This window comes from Asparagus officinalis, chromosome 4, assembly GCF_001876935.1.
Source record: "Asparagus officinalis chromosome 4, Aspof.V1, whole genome shotgun sequence".
Lineage (NCBI taxonomy): Eukaryota > Viridiplantae > Streptophyta > Magnoliopsida > Asparagales > Asparagaceae > Asparagus > Asparagus officinalis.
The window spans coordinates 101446009-101460550 of record NC_033797.1 but is presented as its reverse complement, the minus strand read 5'-3'; the positions used below and the strand labels follow the sequence as shown (position 1 = coordinate 101460550).

The window sequence follows — 14542 nt, the reverse complement described above, 5'->3', positions numbered from 1 at the left end:
TTAACTACAGCTTTTTTTAACTGGTTCTCAAATAAATTTTACAAGTGATTTGCAGTCGCTTTCATTTGTAAGGGTTCCTTTTGGTGATCCTTATGCTTAATCCTCAAATTTCCCGTTTCCTGCTTATCAGATAGTCTGCTCCATCTACAGACAATTGCATATAAAAGTTAGAATATGATTGAAATTGCATGTTTCATAAACATAAGATTATGTCTATATTCAGAAAAACATCTTACGATGACAAATCACAATGTTGCGAGTTAAAGAAGGCAGCTTGTGTTCAGCAACATCATACGTAAATAAATCCCAAATATCTTCAAATAACCCAACTACGAAGTTTCAGTGGGTACAACTCTGAGTTCAGCTTTACTAAGTTCTCAGGCTAGATTCCCACCACCACTTTTTCCCAAAAAACAAAAACAAAAGAGAAAAAGGCCCAGATCTTCGAATGGATGACACTGGACATTTTGCAGTACACAGAAATTTTGCTACAATATGATTGTCAGCGCAATAACTTAATGTTATCTACAACAATTTTAATCGGGTAATAATATAAGGTCTCGGACCATGTTTGCAGTATAATAAAAAATTGTACAATTAACTGAAACAGCTAAACAACTCCCGTCATTAAGTAAGAATTTTAAGCTTTAATAACTACATTTAAATTCACGTTGAACTTTGAATCATAGATTTTCTGCCCCCACCAAACAACTTTTCATTCAGATTCCTTCTTCCATCGTACTATCCTTAGGAATAGAGATTCTCTATCAAAAAAGCTTTGTCGGAATAATGATATGAACTTATTCAGAAGGCCCAGCTCTTCCTTCTTCCATCATACTATCCTTCTCTTTATCAAGAAGTTTACTCGTCTGGCTTTCTATAACGGGTCGATTACTCATCTCCACGCTGCTTCTCACGCTCTCATCATTGCCAGCAGTTCTAAAACCTTTTCGTTTCTTCACCTTCTGTGCCCATCCAACAAGGCTCTCTTGCACATGCTCTTCAAATATTGCCTTCTTGAATGAACTTCCCATCTTCAATAATTCACCAATACGATGTCAGAACTCAAGCCAAGCTGAGAAGGCTTCATATATTCTACAGTTCATAGCGGATAGACCTCTTGTAGTTCTATTGTTGCAGATAGACCCCAAGTGAATTTTATTTTTTGCCCCTCACCCTCAGAAGATCTATTTGTCCAAAAACATGAGTTAATTTTATTTTTTGCCTCACCCTTAGAAGGTCTATTTGTCCAAAAACAATCTTCTCTCTGAGGGTAAGAGTCAAAAAATTCACTCATGGGTTCAATCTGCAACAATAGATCTACGGGACTGTATCTGCAATTGGATGATAATACAGGGTTCTATCCGCAATTAACCTTATAATTTATCGATAATGAGAATGCAATTCCGTGTTCACCTGTGTCACAATAGCGTAGAGTGGTAGGGTGCTGTAGCTGCAGAGAATCTGAATGATTGCGCTAAATAATTAATAATACCCAGGTTAGATATGTGTGTTAAGAACAAATATCTAATGTGCTGTAGAAAGTAAATATATATTGAGGCAGGAGAGAATTGATTTTACCCAATAATGAGCCTGGGAATGATAAACCCAACTTGTCCCATGATGCAGGAATTAAATCCATATGTTGTCTGCAAGGTGACAAAAGCATGCATATTCGTATCGTAAATAATAACATGATATATCTTCCATCGGTTATCAGTCAAGACTTTCCCAAGAAATGGGATCTGTCATAGAACCCCTCTTAATGAGCAGGCGCCATGTGCATGATGTGTCACAGATTGGACATAAAGTTAAAGCTTGAGAGAAAACTACAATGTTCCTGTAGACAAGGTAAGATTCGAATATTACAAGGTTTCTTGTAGGCTAAGTTGCATGGAAACAGGTACGGGTACCAGTATAGGTGCGGGTACAGGACACAGCAAATTGTAATATTTAGGGTACGGGGACACAGATATATAATATATTAAAATTAATAATACATGAGATCAATCTTGTTTCTAAAATTCATGTGTTATTAGAATTAAAATTCCTCCCACATTTTAAAGTTTCTTTCAGTATGTTTATTGTAAATTTGACTAGACACCCAAATGACCCTTTAAAACTATAATTTTTAAACTTGGGTATGGGATAAAACAAACCTGACCCATGCCTAATGAGTAACAAGGTTCAGAAAATGATATGAAGTGTATGATATATGTCCAAGAAGTGTATGACAAGTGTTTTAAAATAAGAGAGACGTATATCATATAATTGAGTACATGTCTAAACAAATGTGTGCATATCTCCAAGGAGTGTCCATGAAGTTTGGGTACAGATATGTGTTCGTTATGTGTACGGCTTCATGATAGAAGTACCCAGGTAACATAGCTTGTAAGGCTCCAAATCAAGCCAGCATTTTTCAAAGATGAAAACTTGAGCTGTATCTTTGTAGTCCATGTTAGCTTTAAAGGCAATGAAAGAATAATATTACATGTCTACATGTTCTCTTTCTCTTTACAATTATCTTTTAGTTCTATCATTTTCCATGTAACCAAGCACACCATACAATTTTCCACAATGTGAACTATTAAATGTTGCTTACCAAGATCCAGAAAAAAAATGCGATCTCAAATGCATTCTGGAAGAGGATAAAGTGAATCATATAGAGTACAATCTTAGGACGGTTGAACCAAAAGTGCTCGTCCGAGGGTTTGACAACCAAATCACCTTGAATGGCTGTGTGCTTCTCAGCAACCTCATGAGCCAACTGAGTTATGATATGTTCTAACTTAGCACCCAGAGCAAGAAGAAGCTGCAGCATACACAGATGAATTATTCAGTTCCTTTACAATATAAGGATTGCACGTGTCAATGGAGATGCAACTCAATGACATATTCAACTATAGATATAATACTTCTCAGGAGCTTGCCTTAATTTAATCATGAAAAATCATGTTCAGACACATTGTTTATAGATACACGGACTCATATGAATGGATTTAGGAGCCACAAATCTCACTTGAGGACCTTGATTACGGATGCATTTCTTTCTCACATAGAAAGTATAACAGCTCAGATGAAGCAAAACTATGAAGATTGTAGACTAATAATCAAGGTTCTACTGCAAAATAACCCCTTATATGATAAAACCTGTGGCTTTGGAAGCCGTGAGTCTCTTTTTAAGACCTTTGTTACATTTACATTTTATTCTCATTAGAGCCTATGACTTAAGAGCCTATGACTTCTCTGATTAAGTGAAACTACAAACATGATTCTACTGATAAACACACTTTTTGATTTAGAGTAGTTGCTCTGGGGATTAAAGATATTGATTGCTCAAATAATTCAGACGACAATGGCAACAAAACCCATGCATCTGAATTATGAAACTAAAAGCCAATCTGAAATGGTTAACACACGGAATTATAAAAGTTACAGATACTTACAACTAAAGGAGCGAATGCAATCCAAAAATAAGTATGCCAGCCTGCACAAGGGAGAAATTTCAAGACAAATTTTGGCTATGGATGGAAGTGGATAAAGCAAATACTTGATGCAGTTACCCTCAGATACAAATAAATATTCTTCAACGGCAACATAAATAAAAGCTGCGAGTAATTTCTAGTACGATAAAGGTTAGTCATTGAAGATGCACAGAATTTTTACACTAAAAGAACAAACTATGTGCTTGATTCAGTTATATCTGTAAAGCTAGTTGTTAAAAATATGCCTGAGAAGAACTATGCGCTTGATGATGACGAGAAGGATGATGATGATGATGAGGATGATAAATAAATAAATCCATTGCAGTTAACTGGACTTTCAAATATCTGCAGATAAAATTATACTTGACAGGCTTTTCTACTTAGGTTTAATTTCCGAAAAACAATCGCCATTTATATAAACTAAAATGGGCTATTGAATACCTGTTGCAGCGAAATTTTATTCCTATGTAAATACTTATATTCATCAATATCATGTTCTAATGAACAATCTTCATATGTAAAGCAAATGGAGGCAGAATGATTGACATATTCTAACTTTCCACTTTTTGTTCTTTGCAGTAGAAGGGAAATAACCTGTACTCCATTTATCTAGAGTTGGCTGGAAACCAAACTCTACATTGAAAAATCAACAAAAAGATTCTGAACAATAGTACAAGCAGAAGTAATACTAATTGACCCATTTGTAATTCAAAGATAAAAATGAAATGATTATTGAAACTAACATTGCTTGAGCTTGATCTTACCATTAACATTTAGCAACAAAAACACCATCACGAAAACCCAAAGATACCAACTGAAAAGAAAGAGAAATTGTAGCAATTACAATCACATGAAGAAGAATGAGATTTCATTATAACATAATCTAAACTGACAAAGCAAACTTTGTCACCGCTAGCGTTGGTGCCATTTTCAAGTGTCAAACGCATGCATAACTAGTTTGTATGTTCAAGCAAGAAACTAATAGTACTCAGTCTGTAGGTAAAACTGTAAAAGAAATACCTTATACCAACAACTTTCTTGAAATCTGCTTCAAGAGCCCGTACCATATACTTGTGAAAATCAAATTTTGGGTTTCCTTTGCAATGTGTCTGTGGTAAGAGATCCACAAAGAATTAAATAAAACTAATTTTATTTTGTGTAAGACATAGGAAGTAGGACATCTATTTGACATTTTTGAATTAATTACCATGATGAAGCCCAGTCTCATTGTGGTGTAGTCTGATTTAGTCACAGATCCATAGAACTGTTTGCCAAAAGAATACTGAAGCAAACATAAAATTAATTAGACTCAGAAAATCTGACAACTTCCTGAGAAATCAATAGAATCTTCTAAGAAAGAATAATAAATATTGTTAAAGAAATATGAATAAGAAGTTGTAGGAAAAGCATGGAACTAAAAGTAGAACAAAAGCATAAAAATGATTAGATGCAAAACTTCCTAAATCTTTCTAAGAAGTCCAATAATATTCACACTTAATTAGCAGACATCTTCTGAGATAGAATAACAAATACCTCTAACAAAAACGAATAAATAATCACAGGAAAAATGGGCATACGAAAGTAGAAGATAAGCAATAGATTAATTCGACTCAGAAAATCAAACATCTTCGCAACAAATCCACTAACATTCAAATTTAACAAGAAAAAAAATCTTCTGAGAAATAATAATAAATAGAGCTAATACAAAATAATAATATATCACAGGGAAAACATGCAACTGAAAGTAGAATGTAAGGGTTACAGCTTTTGAAGGAGTATATTTGTTACACAGAATAATATATCACAGGGAAAACATGTAACTGAAAATAGAATGAAAGGGTTACAACTTTTGAAGGAATAATATTCACAACTAATTAGCAGACATCTTCTGAGATAGAATAACAAATACTTCTAACGAAAAAGAATAACTAATCACATGAAAAATGGTGATACGAAAGTAAAAGATACGACTCAGAAAATCTAACATCTTTGCAACAAATCCCCTAACATTCAAATTTAATTAGAAAAAAAAATCTTCTGAGAAATAATAATAAATAGAGATACAAAAGAATAATATATCACAGGGAAAACATGTCACTGAAAGTAGAATGTAACGGTTACAACTTTTGAAGGAATATATTTGTTATAAAAGTTTCCTAATTGGTAATTATTACACATCTACTGTATTGATGCAACAAAAACAATAAGTAGAATAGATGAGTGATAATTATTTGTTCCTTTATAATCCAAATAAAAATTGTCCTACATCATAGATGACATGAGAAAAGTCAACCATCATTTGCAAAATGGTGTTTGTAAGGTTCCTAAAGTATTGCAAAAAATGGAGTAAGTAAGGTTCCATCAATATTCTGCTGAACTGCTAAAAACCAAAATAGTGTATTACGGTTTCCAACTAGGTGCTTTTGCAAGAAAATATTCTGTGAGCTACTTCCACTGAAATGTTTAAGGGAATTAAAATCCCTAGATTTATGGAAGGAGCAAAGCCAAAAATATGAAAGGAAATATTGTTTGCAATTTCGAAAAGATAGAACAAAATTTTTCACACAATGTTGTTGGAACTTTGACCAGTTTTTGACACACTTATTTTTACTTAACACTCAATACTTTTCTCATCAAAAGTGATCCCCAAGTTAAAATACAACAGTCTCTCAGTTTACCATTAGAGTGAGCTAAAAGACATAATAATAGTCACATTCACATAATAGGAATATGATAAGAATTATCATTTATGTTTTATTGTACTTAAAGGGTTGAAACCCACAAAGTTGTCAAACAACTGGGAAAAGACATCTATCATTTGTTCTTATTTTACACTACGGTTCTAATGAATTACTGAATATGTTTAACTGCGTCCACTTCGTCCTACTTCTATTACTCCATACAACACTGCCACTGATTCTCACTCGTTAATTATAACCTTCTCAAAGAATTACAAACAACAACAATAGCAAGAATGATATCGACAATAGCATTTACCCTAAACCTTTAAGAGTTAAGATTGATTACATAAATCCTTTTCTCTCCATTCAACTCGATCTATTGAGGTCTAATAACTTTTGTTAAACCAACAGCTACAATTATTTCTATCCATGATCCTTTCAAGGGCTTTCACTTAAATGAAACATCAGAATTTATCAACATTTTGATACAATACCAAATCACCGGCTCAAGTATCCAAAAGGGGTAAACCATCTCAAATTATATACAGGGGGTACTTACAAGCCAACTAAATAAGCGTGAATCTTTGCCAGTGCCCTTAAACCTGTCCTGGATGAACTCAAATTGCTGGACATGGGTGACCTTTCCTGGAACTGCATGTAACATTGAACTTAGACAGCACATAATAGGATTAAATAATGGAAATTTGAAATTATGACAAATAAGTTTATCCAGAACTGAAACATATCAATGTATTTGCGTAATTTCAACTTTATTTGAATAAGCTAGCCAATCTAAACATACCATTTTCCATATCATTTTTGTGGATTGAGTTCTCCCAGTGCTTCCATTGCCTTATCTAAGCCATTGAAAGGAGACCACTATCAGGCATGTTCGACATTTAAAAAAAAAACTCCACAGGCAGTCAAGCCCAGATGCATAGGAAAAGTTCATGAAAATCAGGCATGTTCAACATTATAAAAAAAACTCCATAGGCAGCCAAGCCCAAATGCATAGGAAAAGTTCATGAAAACTAAGAATAAAGAACAAATCAAGTGTTGTTTACCTTTGCCCCTCCTAGAATCACAGTGAGTACACTAAAGACCACATGAGTGAGTGCCAGAACGAAAATAAAGATATGCAACTGATGCAAAGCCTCGATAGACAATAATGGCACTTTCCCCTGAAAATAACAAGAGTCAAGATGTATCAAAAATAGAGTACAAAACTAGCTTCACAGTAGTCCTCAATGACATTAGATGCTGCTCAACGTATATTTTAAACATATGCAAGGGTATGAATTTTCCTATAAAGAAGTAATTAGATGTAACAATCTCCCAGTCAATAGTGAGATGACGGGATTTAAAGTTAATGATATCAGCTTAGTTTGCTTCTATCAATTCAAAGTACGTACTTGGAAAGAAGTAAAATAGCATAGTTGTTAACTTGTTATACATTATTTTAAACAATATTTTAAACCCTCATGAACTTTCAATAAAGTTCTTGGAAACACCATTACACCGTTAGGGGGCCATGTTGAAAAATTTTAAAACAGTATGGGGGTTTTGTGCAAGGCCCAAAAGTTTTGGGGGTAAAGTGACATGTTCAACTGGGAAGTATCTCAAATGGGCCAAACTCTAACGTAATTTTTTGGGGTTTTTGTGAACTTTAACCTAACCTTAATTTCTATAAGAAATATAACAACTGCATTTACCATTTTTCCTTTTCCAAGATTTACATTTGAAATACCAACCAGCTTCTTAAGTTCTTTCAATATAACTCACTTTCACTGATCGTTGCATTAATGGGTAAGAACAAAATTGGAAAAAGGAATGATCTTTCTACTGCAACGTGTACTGTTGCTGCTCCCATTTCAACTGCAGTTATATATTTTTGTTCCCTTTTCTAATCTTCATTCCAATTACAAACAAGCCGCATGTGTTCCTTCAATATACTTCTTTCGCTTATGGACAAATTTTCAAAACCACCCCTTTTTGGATTTTATTTGCAAAAAACGACCCCTTTTAAAAATAATTACAAAAACCGACCTGTTTTCAGCCCAGCGCTGAAAACAGGTCGGTTTTTGTAAAAAAAAATTCCGAAACATCACGGGAGTTCAACTCCCGTGAAGTTTATCGAAAAATTAAACTTCACGGGAGTTGAACTCCCGTGAAATTTAATTTTTGCTTACAACTCCACGGGAGTTCAACTCCCGTGGAGTTACAGTCCAACATTCCCAGAGAGTCGATCTCTCGGAATTTTGGACTGCAACTTCACGGGAGTTCAACTCCCGTGAAGTTGCAGGTTTTCCATTACATGCACAGAGCCGGCCCTAGGGGTAGGCGGGAGAGGCCTTCGCCTAGGGCCTCAAAAAATAGGGGCCCCAATATAATACTTCTATACCTTTTATAGATATGAAAAAGTAAGAGGATTTTTGTGCAAAATTGTTAGAGGGTTCTAATAGCATAATTCCAATTCCTATAAATACACAAAAGTGACAAAACCTAGGTCTCTCTCTGACCTCTCATCTTCTTCAGTTCTTCCCGACTCCGTCCGCTCCTCCACCGTCGATTCGTCGAAGTGTCGAACTCCACGGCGCCGCCTCCGGCGACTCCCTCCGCCCCTCCCACCGGCAAACGCGACCTCGCCGAGTCTATTTGCCGTCTACGCGCCTGACGCCTCCTCCGCCGAATTAAGGTGCGAGATGCTTTTTCGCTTAAACCTGGCATGTTCAGCTGTTCACTCATGCCGGCTATTCAGTGTTCACTTTAATGTAAAGTGTAAACAGTAAACTATGTAAATTCAGTGTTCACTTTAATGTAAAGTGTAAACAGTAAACTATGTAATTGTGTAGCTACTAGCTAAGTAGCTTTGTAGGCTATAATTGACTAATGTCCTACTGCAGCATCCTACAACTTTTTTTTGTCCTTTAGCAATAGCTTCATAGACTTTTAAAGACGGATAAAAGTAAGTTAATTAACCTAAATGGATATTCCTATAATCCTATGTCCAGTTTTGATATATTAACATCAAATTTGATTTATTTCAGAGCTTGTTATCATGGCCAAAAACTAGTTGATGCATGTTACCATTTGCATGTTACCATTCAATTATATGATTTATTTCAGAGCTTGTTTCATGACCTAATATGATCAAATGATTGCATCGTATTCGTGTCCCAAAAAAAATCTTAAGTCCAAACTTTGTTTTTGTCTATTGAATAGGAACAAAAGATAAAAGTGCATCTTTTAGGATTCAAGCGTGTTGATCTGAAATTTGTTTGAAGTGAAGCTATTCAATTTCTAAGGTATTTATAACTTCATATAAATTATATATTGTTTGTTTGATCTATGTATTTTAGTATTTGTATATAATTTGTGATCTGAATTGCATTGTTGATTGATCATATTTTTTCAGCGTTCATCATGCTTCCTAGAAGTATAGGTTCGGATATGAAATAAAGAAAAAAAACAAACTATTGGAAACTTGCAAAGTTCAACAGGAGCGGCTGATAAGTTTTGTTAGAGTAGCATACAGAGCATGATACGAAGAAATAATAATGAAGAATCAAATGAAGAAAGAAAAATAATATGAATATTGAAGAACGCTATTCTGAACAAATGAAATATGAATTAAGCTCAGAACGATGAATAGAAACATTGAGGAACCTACTCACTTAGATTGAGAGTTCAATCGAAAACATGAATGTTGACGATCCGCAAATTAGGTATATATTGATCAAAAAGTGAGAGATCTTTTAGTAGAAAAGAGGACAAAGAGTTTTGTTATTGTTCTTCTAAAGATATTGAAGGCAGACATTTCTCTTCACTCAGTTACACTCTCGACAATTGGTCTAAATGGAGAAAACATGATAGATGGCTAATATATTCAACTTCTTTGATGCTTGGTATTTTGCTTTTGTTTCAAATTATGTTATGAAAAGTGGAAACAGAATTCGGGAATGGTTCTTTGTTAGATGAAGGATATTAAATTGACAGAATCTTAGTGCATAGACTTCAAAGTCTTCATGAAGGAGTATGACACTAAGTTGCCATGAGAAGTTGATTGAATTGGAATGGAGATTGCGTAGTATTTGAAAAATTGACTAAAGTGTGCAAGAAATATTAAACAAAGAGAGAGAACATTGGAGACAAGTATTATTAAGAATAGTTGCTATTGTAAAAACACTTGCTAAAAATGGTTTAGCATTTCGTGGGGATAATGAGAAGATTTATCAAGAGAACAATGGAAATTTTTTAAGTTTAATTAAAATGATTGCCGAATTTGATCCGGTAATGAAAGAGCATATTCGACGTTATCAAAGTGGTGAATCTCATAAGCACTATCTCAGTCATAAAATTCAAAATGAACTGATAGGAATGTTAGTGGGAGAGATTAAACATACAATGATCAAAATAATTAAAGAAGCAAAATATTTTGTTGTTATACTAGATTATACTCCAGATATAAGCCATGAAGAACAAATGACTCTTATAATAAGATGTGTGGATGTTTCAGAAAGTCCAGTAAAGGTAGAAGAGTTCTTTCTAGAATTTCTTAAGGTCGACGATACGTCAGGACTAGGACTTTTTGGCGAACTTGAAGATGTATTGAAGATTCTGGAACTTGACATTTCTAATGTAAGAGGACAAGGGTATGACAATGGATCTAATATGAAAGGAAAAAATAAAGGTGTGCAAAAAAGACTCCTGGAAGTAAATCCTAGAGCATTCTACACTCCATGTGGTTGTCATAGTCTTAACCTCGCACTTTGTGATATGGCAAACTCTTGTCCGAAAGCTATATCTTTTTCTGGAGTGATACAACGTTTATATACTTTGTTTTCATCTTCTACTAAGCGGTGGGATATTTTCAAAGAACATGTTTCTGGTCTCACACTTAAGCCATTGTCACAAACACGGTGGGAAAGTCATGTTGAAAGTGTAAGAGCAGTAAGATTTCAAGCTACAGAAATAAGAGATGCTTTAATTCACTTGGCAAGTATCGATGGAGATCCAAAAATAAAGAGTGAAGCTGAGTCCTTAGCAACAAATGAAATGGAGAATTTTGAGTTCTTATTGGGTATGATTGTTTGGCACAATTTATTATTTGCTGTTAATTCTGTTAGCAAATTTTTGCAAAAGGAAGACATGCAAATTGATATTGCTATAGATCAATTGAATGGGCTTATATTATTTTTTGAAAAGTACAGAGAAAATGGATTTAAGGAGGCCATTACTGAAGCTAAAAAGGTTGCATCTGAAATGAAAATTGAAGCTGTATTTCGTGAAAAGCGTATCATTCGCAGGAAGAGACAATTTGATGAAAGTGCTACCGAAGAGACAATATTATCTCCTGAAGAATCATTTAGAGTTAAATATTTTCTATATATAGTGGATCAAGCTATTTCTTCTCTTAGAGTAGGTTTGAATAATTTCGGCATTATGAAGAAGTCTTTGGGTTTTTATTTGATTTGAAGAAATTCAGCATTGTTGATGATGCTAGTTTGAAGGCTTATTGTGTGAAACTTGAAGAATCTTTAAAGCATGACAGTCATTTTGATATTGATGGCGAAGATTTATTTTTAGAGTTGAAACTTTTGAGAGAATACTTACCAAAAGAAACAAAAAAAGCAATTGACGTGCTGAATTATTTGAAGAAATTGGATGGTACTTTTCCGAATGCTTGGATTGCTTACAGAATATTGTTGACCATACCTGTTACTGTTGCCTCTGCAGAAAGAAGCTTTTCAAAGTTAAAGTTGATCAAATCTTATCTTCGATCAACTATGTCACAAGAAAGATTGAACGGCTTAGCTTTACTGTCAATTGAGAAAAATGTAGTGGAGAAACTTGATTATACAAGTTTAATTAATGATTTTGCATCTAAAAATGCAAGAAGAGGCTTCATAAAGTGATACTTCTATTGGTTCATTTATCTTGTTTTGGGAATGAGAGTGTTAGGGTGTGATTTGTAGGCCTTTGGCCAGGATGGGTAGCTAAGGAGAACTACATTGTGTTTGATCCTTGAGGTTAGTTATAACATCTCTTGGTATGTAGGCAACCCTAAAGTTACTTGGGTGCAACACTTTATTTTTTTAAAAAAATCTTGAATATAGGAGGGCCCCTTTAGGATTTTTGTTCAAGTTTTTGCCTAGGGCCCCCGAATTCTCAGGACCGGCCCTGTACATGCACAGCATGCATACGTCGACCTATTTAACTCATATATACAAATACTTACCTGTTGACAATAATTACTGCAATATATATATTATTGTCAACAGGTAAATATTTGTGCATGTAATGTAATTATTGTCAACAGGTAAATATTTGTATATATGAGTTAAATATGTCGATGTATGCATGCTGTGCATGTAATGGAAAACCTGCAACTTCACGGGAGTTGAACTCCTGTGAAGTTACAGTCCAAAATTCCCAGAGATCGACTCTCTGGGAATGTTGGACTGTAACTCCACGGGAGTTGAACTCCCGTGGAGTTTTAAGCAGAAATTAAACTTCACGGGAGTTCAACTCCCGTGAAGTTTAATTTCTCGATAAACTTCACGGGAGTTGAACTCCCGTGATGTTTCGAAAAAAATTTTACAAAAACCGACATGTTTTCAGCGCTGGGCTGAAAACAGGTCGGTTTTTGAAATTATTTTCAAAAGGGGTCGTTTTTTGCAAATAAAATCCAAAAAGGGTGGTTTTGAAAATTTGTCCTTCGCTTATTGCATTAATGGGTAAGGAAAAAAATGAAAGAAATAGAAGAAAGAAAAGACCTTTCTGCTGCAATGTGTTGTTGCTGATCCCTCTTCAGACAGAAGCCTGCGCAGAACTCCCGAAACCAAATGCTCGGTCGTGGCGGCCTCAGATTGTTCATCTTCCTTCTTGCACGGGAGCATGTGATTAGTCCACCCCTCAGGGATGCAGATCTTTTGAATCAAACCTTGAAACACCGTCAACAGCAGCGATATGAACCCTAGAAGCATCAATTCTGCAACCACAATACACATTTCTAAAAAAAATCACATCTTTTTAGTTTCTTCCGCAACAAGGGTCAAAGTGGAAGAAGGAAAACTACCTTCTTTAACTTTGAGGAGGGCTTCATACAGCGGCTTCTGGTTCTTCTTCTTGAAAAGCTGCGATTTTTACCGAACAAAACATCAGTATATTGTCAAAGCCACCAACTTTTGGAGATTTGGGTGAAAAAAGAGAGCACTTTGCCGAGGAAATGGAGCTGGCGCTCGACGAGGAGAGAGATGAAGACGATGACGGAGCATACAACGGCGACGATCCATGTCGGAGTGAACTCTAGCTTTATGCTTTCTTCTTCTCCCCCTCCACTCATTACTTCTTTCGCTCTCTACAACTCGGCTCTTCGTCTCCCTACAATCCGAATTCAATTTTTCGAAGACAATGACAGAGGAAACTGGAGACGTCGGAGTTCCTTTTTGTTCGAAGAGGAATTATGAAAGTGAACGTGGATCGGCCCTTTTTTTCTTTTTTTCCTTTTTTTCTTTTTTTCCTTCCTTCTTGGTTATCACTCTGCCCGTTGTGCTGTGATCAAAAATCAAAAAAAATAAAAGGAAATAAAATGGGAGAGTGAACAGAAGCGGAGTGAATCTTGTGGACAGATATTTGAATAGTTCGTCGAAATGGGGAAGCACACCCGCCCGTGTGAAGTCTCGAACACGGTTCACGATTTTCCATCCCGACACGTGATATTTGATCGTGTTGCGGGGCCTACTGGGAAATATTAGTATTTTCGGCTGGTGGGAGTTGGCCCCCTTGGATACTTCGTTTGCTTTGTCGGGTGGGGACCACACGCTAGAACGTGAGCGGGGACTACCTTTTCAGAGTTTTTCACGCCGCACGTCGCCGCGGATATTGCGGGTCGTGACGACATTCAAACAGCAACCGCAAATCCAATGGCCCCACAGTCCGACACCGGCGTTTTCAAGTAGGGATTGGGCGCTCACCCGGCCAGCCCGTCATGAGTTTCATTACCCGGCGCGGACCCAGAACATGATATGCACGCTCATAGGTCGCGGTTGGGTCCAGCTCCAGACCTGGGACTAAAATGATAGGCTCGGCCCACCTTACCCGCACCATCAACCCCACCCGGCTCAACCCGACGCCGATCCGGAATTTTAATTTATTGTTTTTAGTTTTTTTAGTTAATATTTTTCTTAATTTCCTCTTGTATTGTAATTTAAAATTTAAAACTAAAAGAAAATTATTAACATTTTGTGACGTATGGGTCTTTCTTAGAATGTCCAACCATGTATTTTTTTGTTATTTGCCGATGATTTTTTGTGTTGATGTTTATCTTTATACAATGTGTGCGTGCTATATAATATAATATATATATATATAATT

The 14542-nt window shown here is 35.4% G+C and overlaps 1 protein-coding gene across 2 annotated transcripts; it reads right to left on the bottom strand.

Moving 5' to 3' along the window:
• Positions 444 to 13828, bottom strand: LOC109837911 (MLO-like protein 1). Of its 2 annotated transcripts, none has more exons than XM_020406294.1 (14): positions 13383 to 13828; positions 13245 to 13302; positions 12943 to 13178; positions 7231 to 7347; positions 6969 to 7023; positions 6726 to 6817; positions 4693 to 4767; positions 4506 to 4594; positions 4250 to 4299; positions 3447 to 3487; positions 2603 to 2812; positions 1582 to 1649; positions 1417 to 1477; positions 444 to 1034 (listed from the first exon to the last, which is right to left on the bottom strand). In XM_020406294.1, the coding sequence occupies exons 1-14, from the start codon at positions 13509 to 13511 to the stop codon at positions 801 to 803; spliced, it is 1515 nt and encodes a 504-aa protein (XP_020261883.1). In that variant the 5' UTR covers positions 13512 to 13828; the 3' UTR covers positions 444 to 800. The 2 variants fall into 2 exon arrangements, with proteins under 2 accessions (XP_020261883.1, XP_020261884.1); XM_020406295.1 differs by having other exon boundaries at positions 474 to 1034; positions 12943 to 13157; positions 13383 to 13826.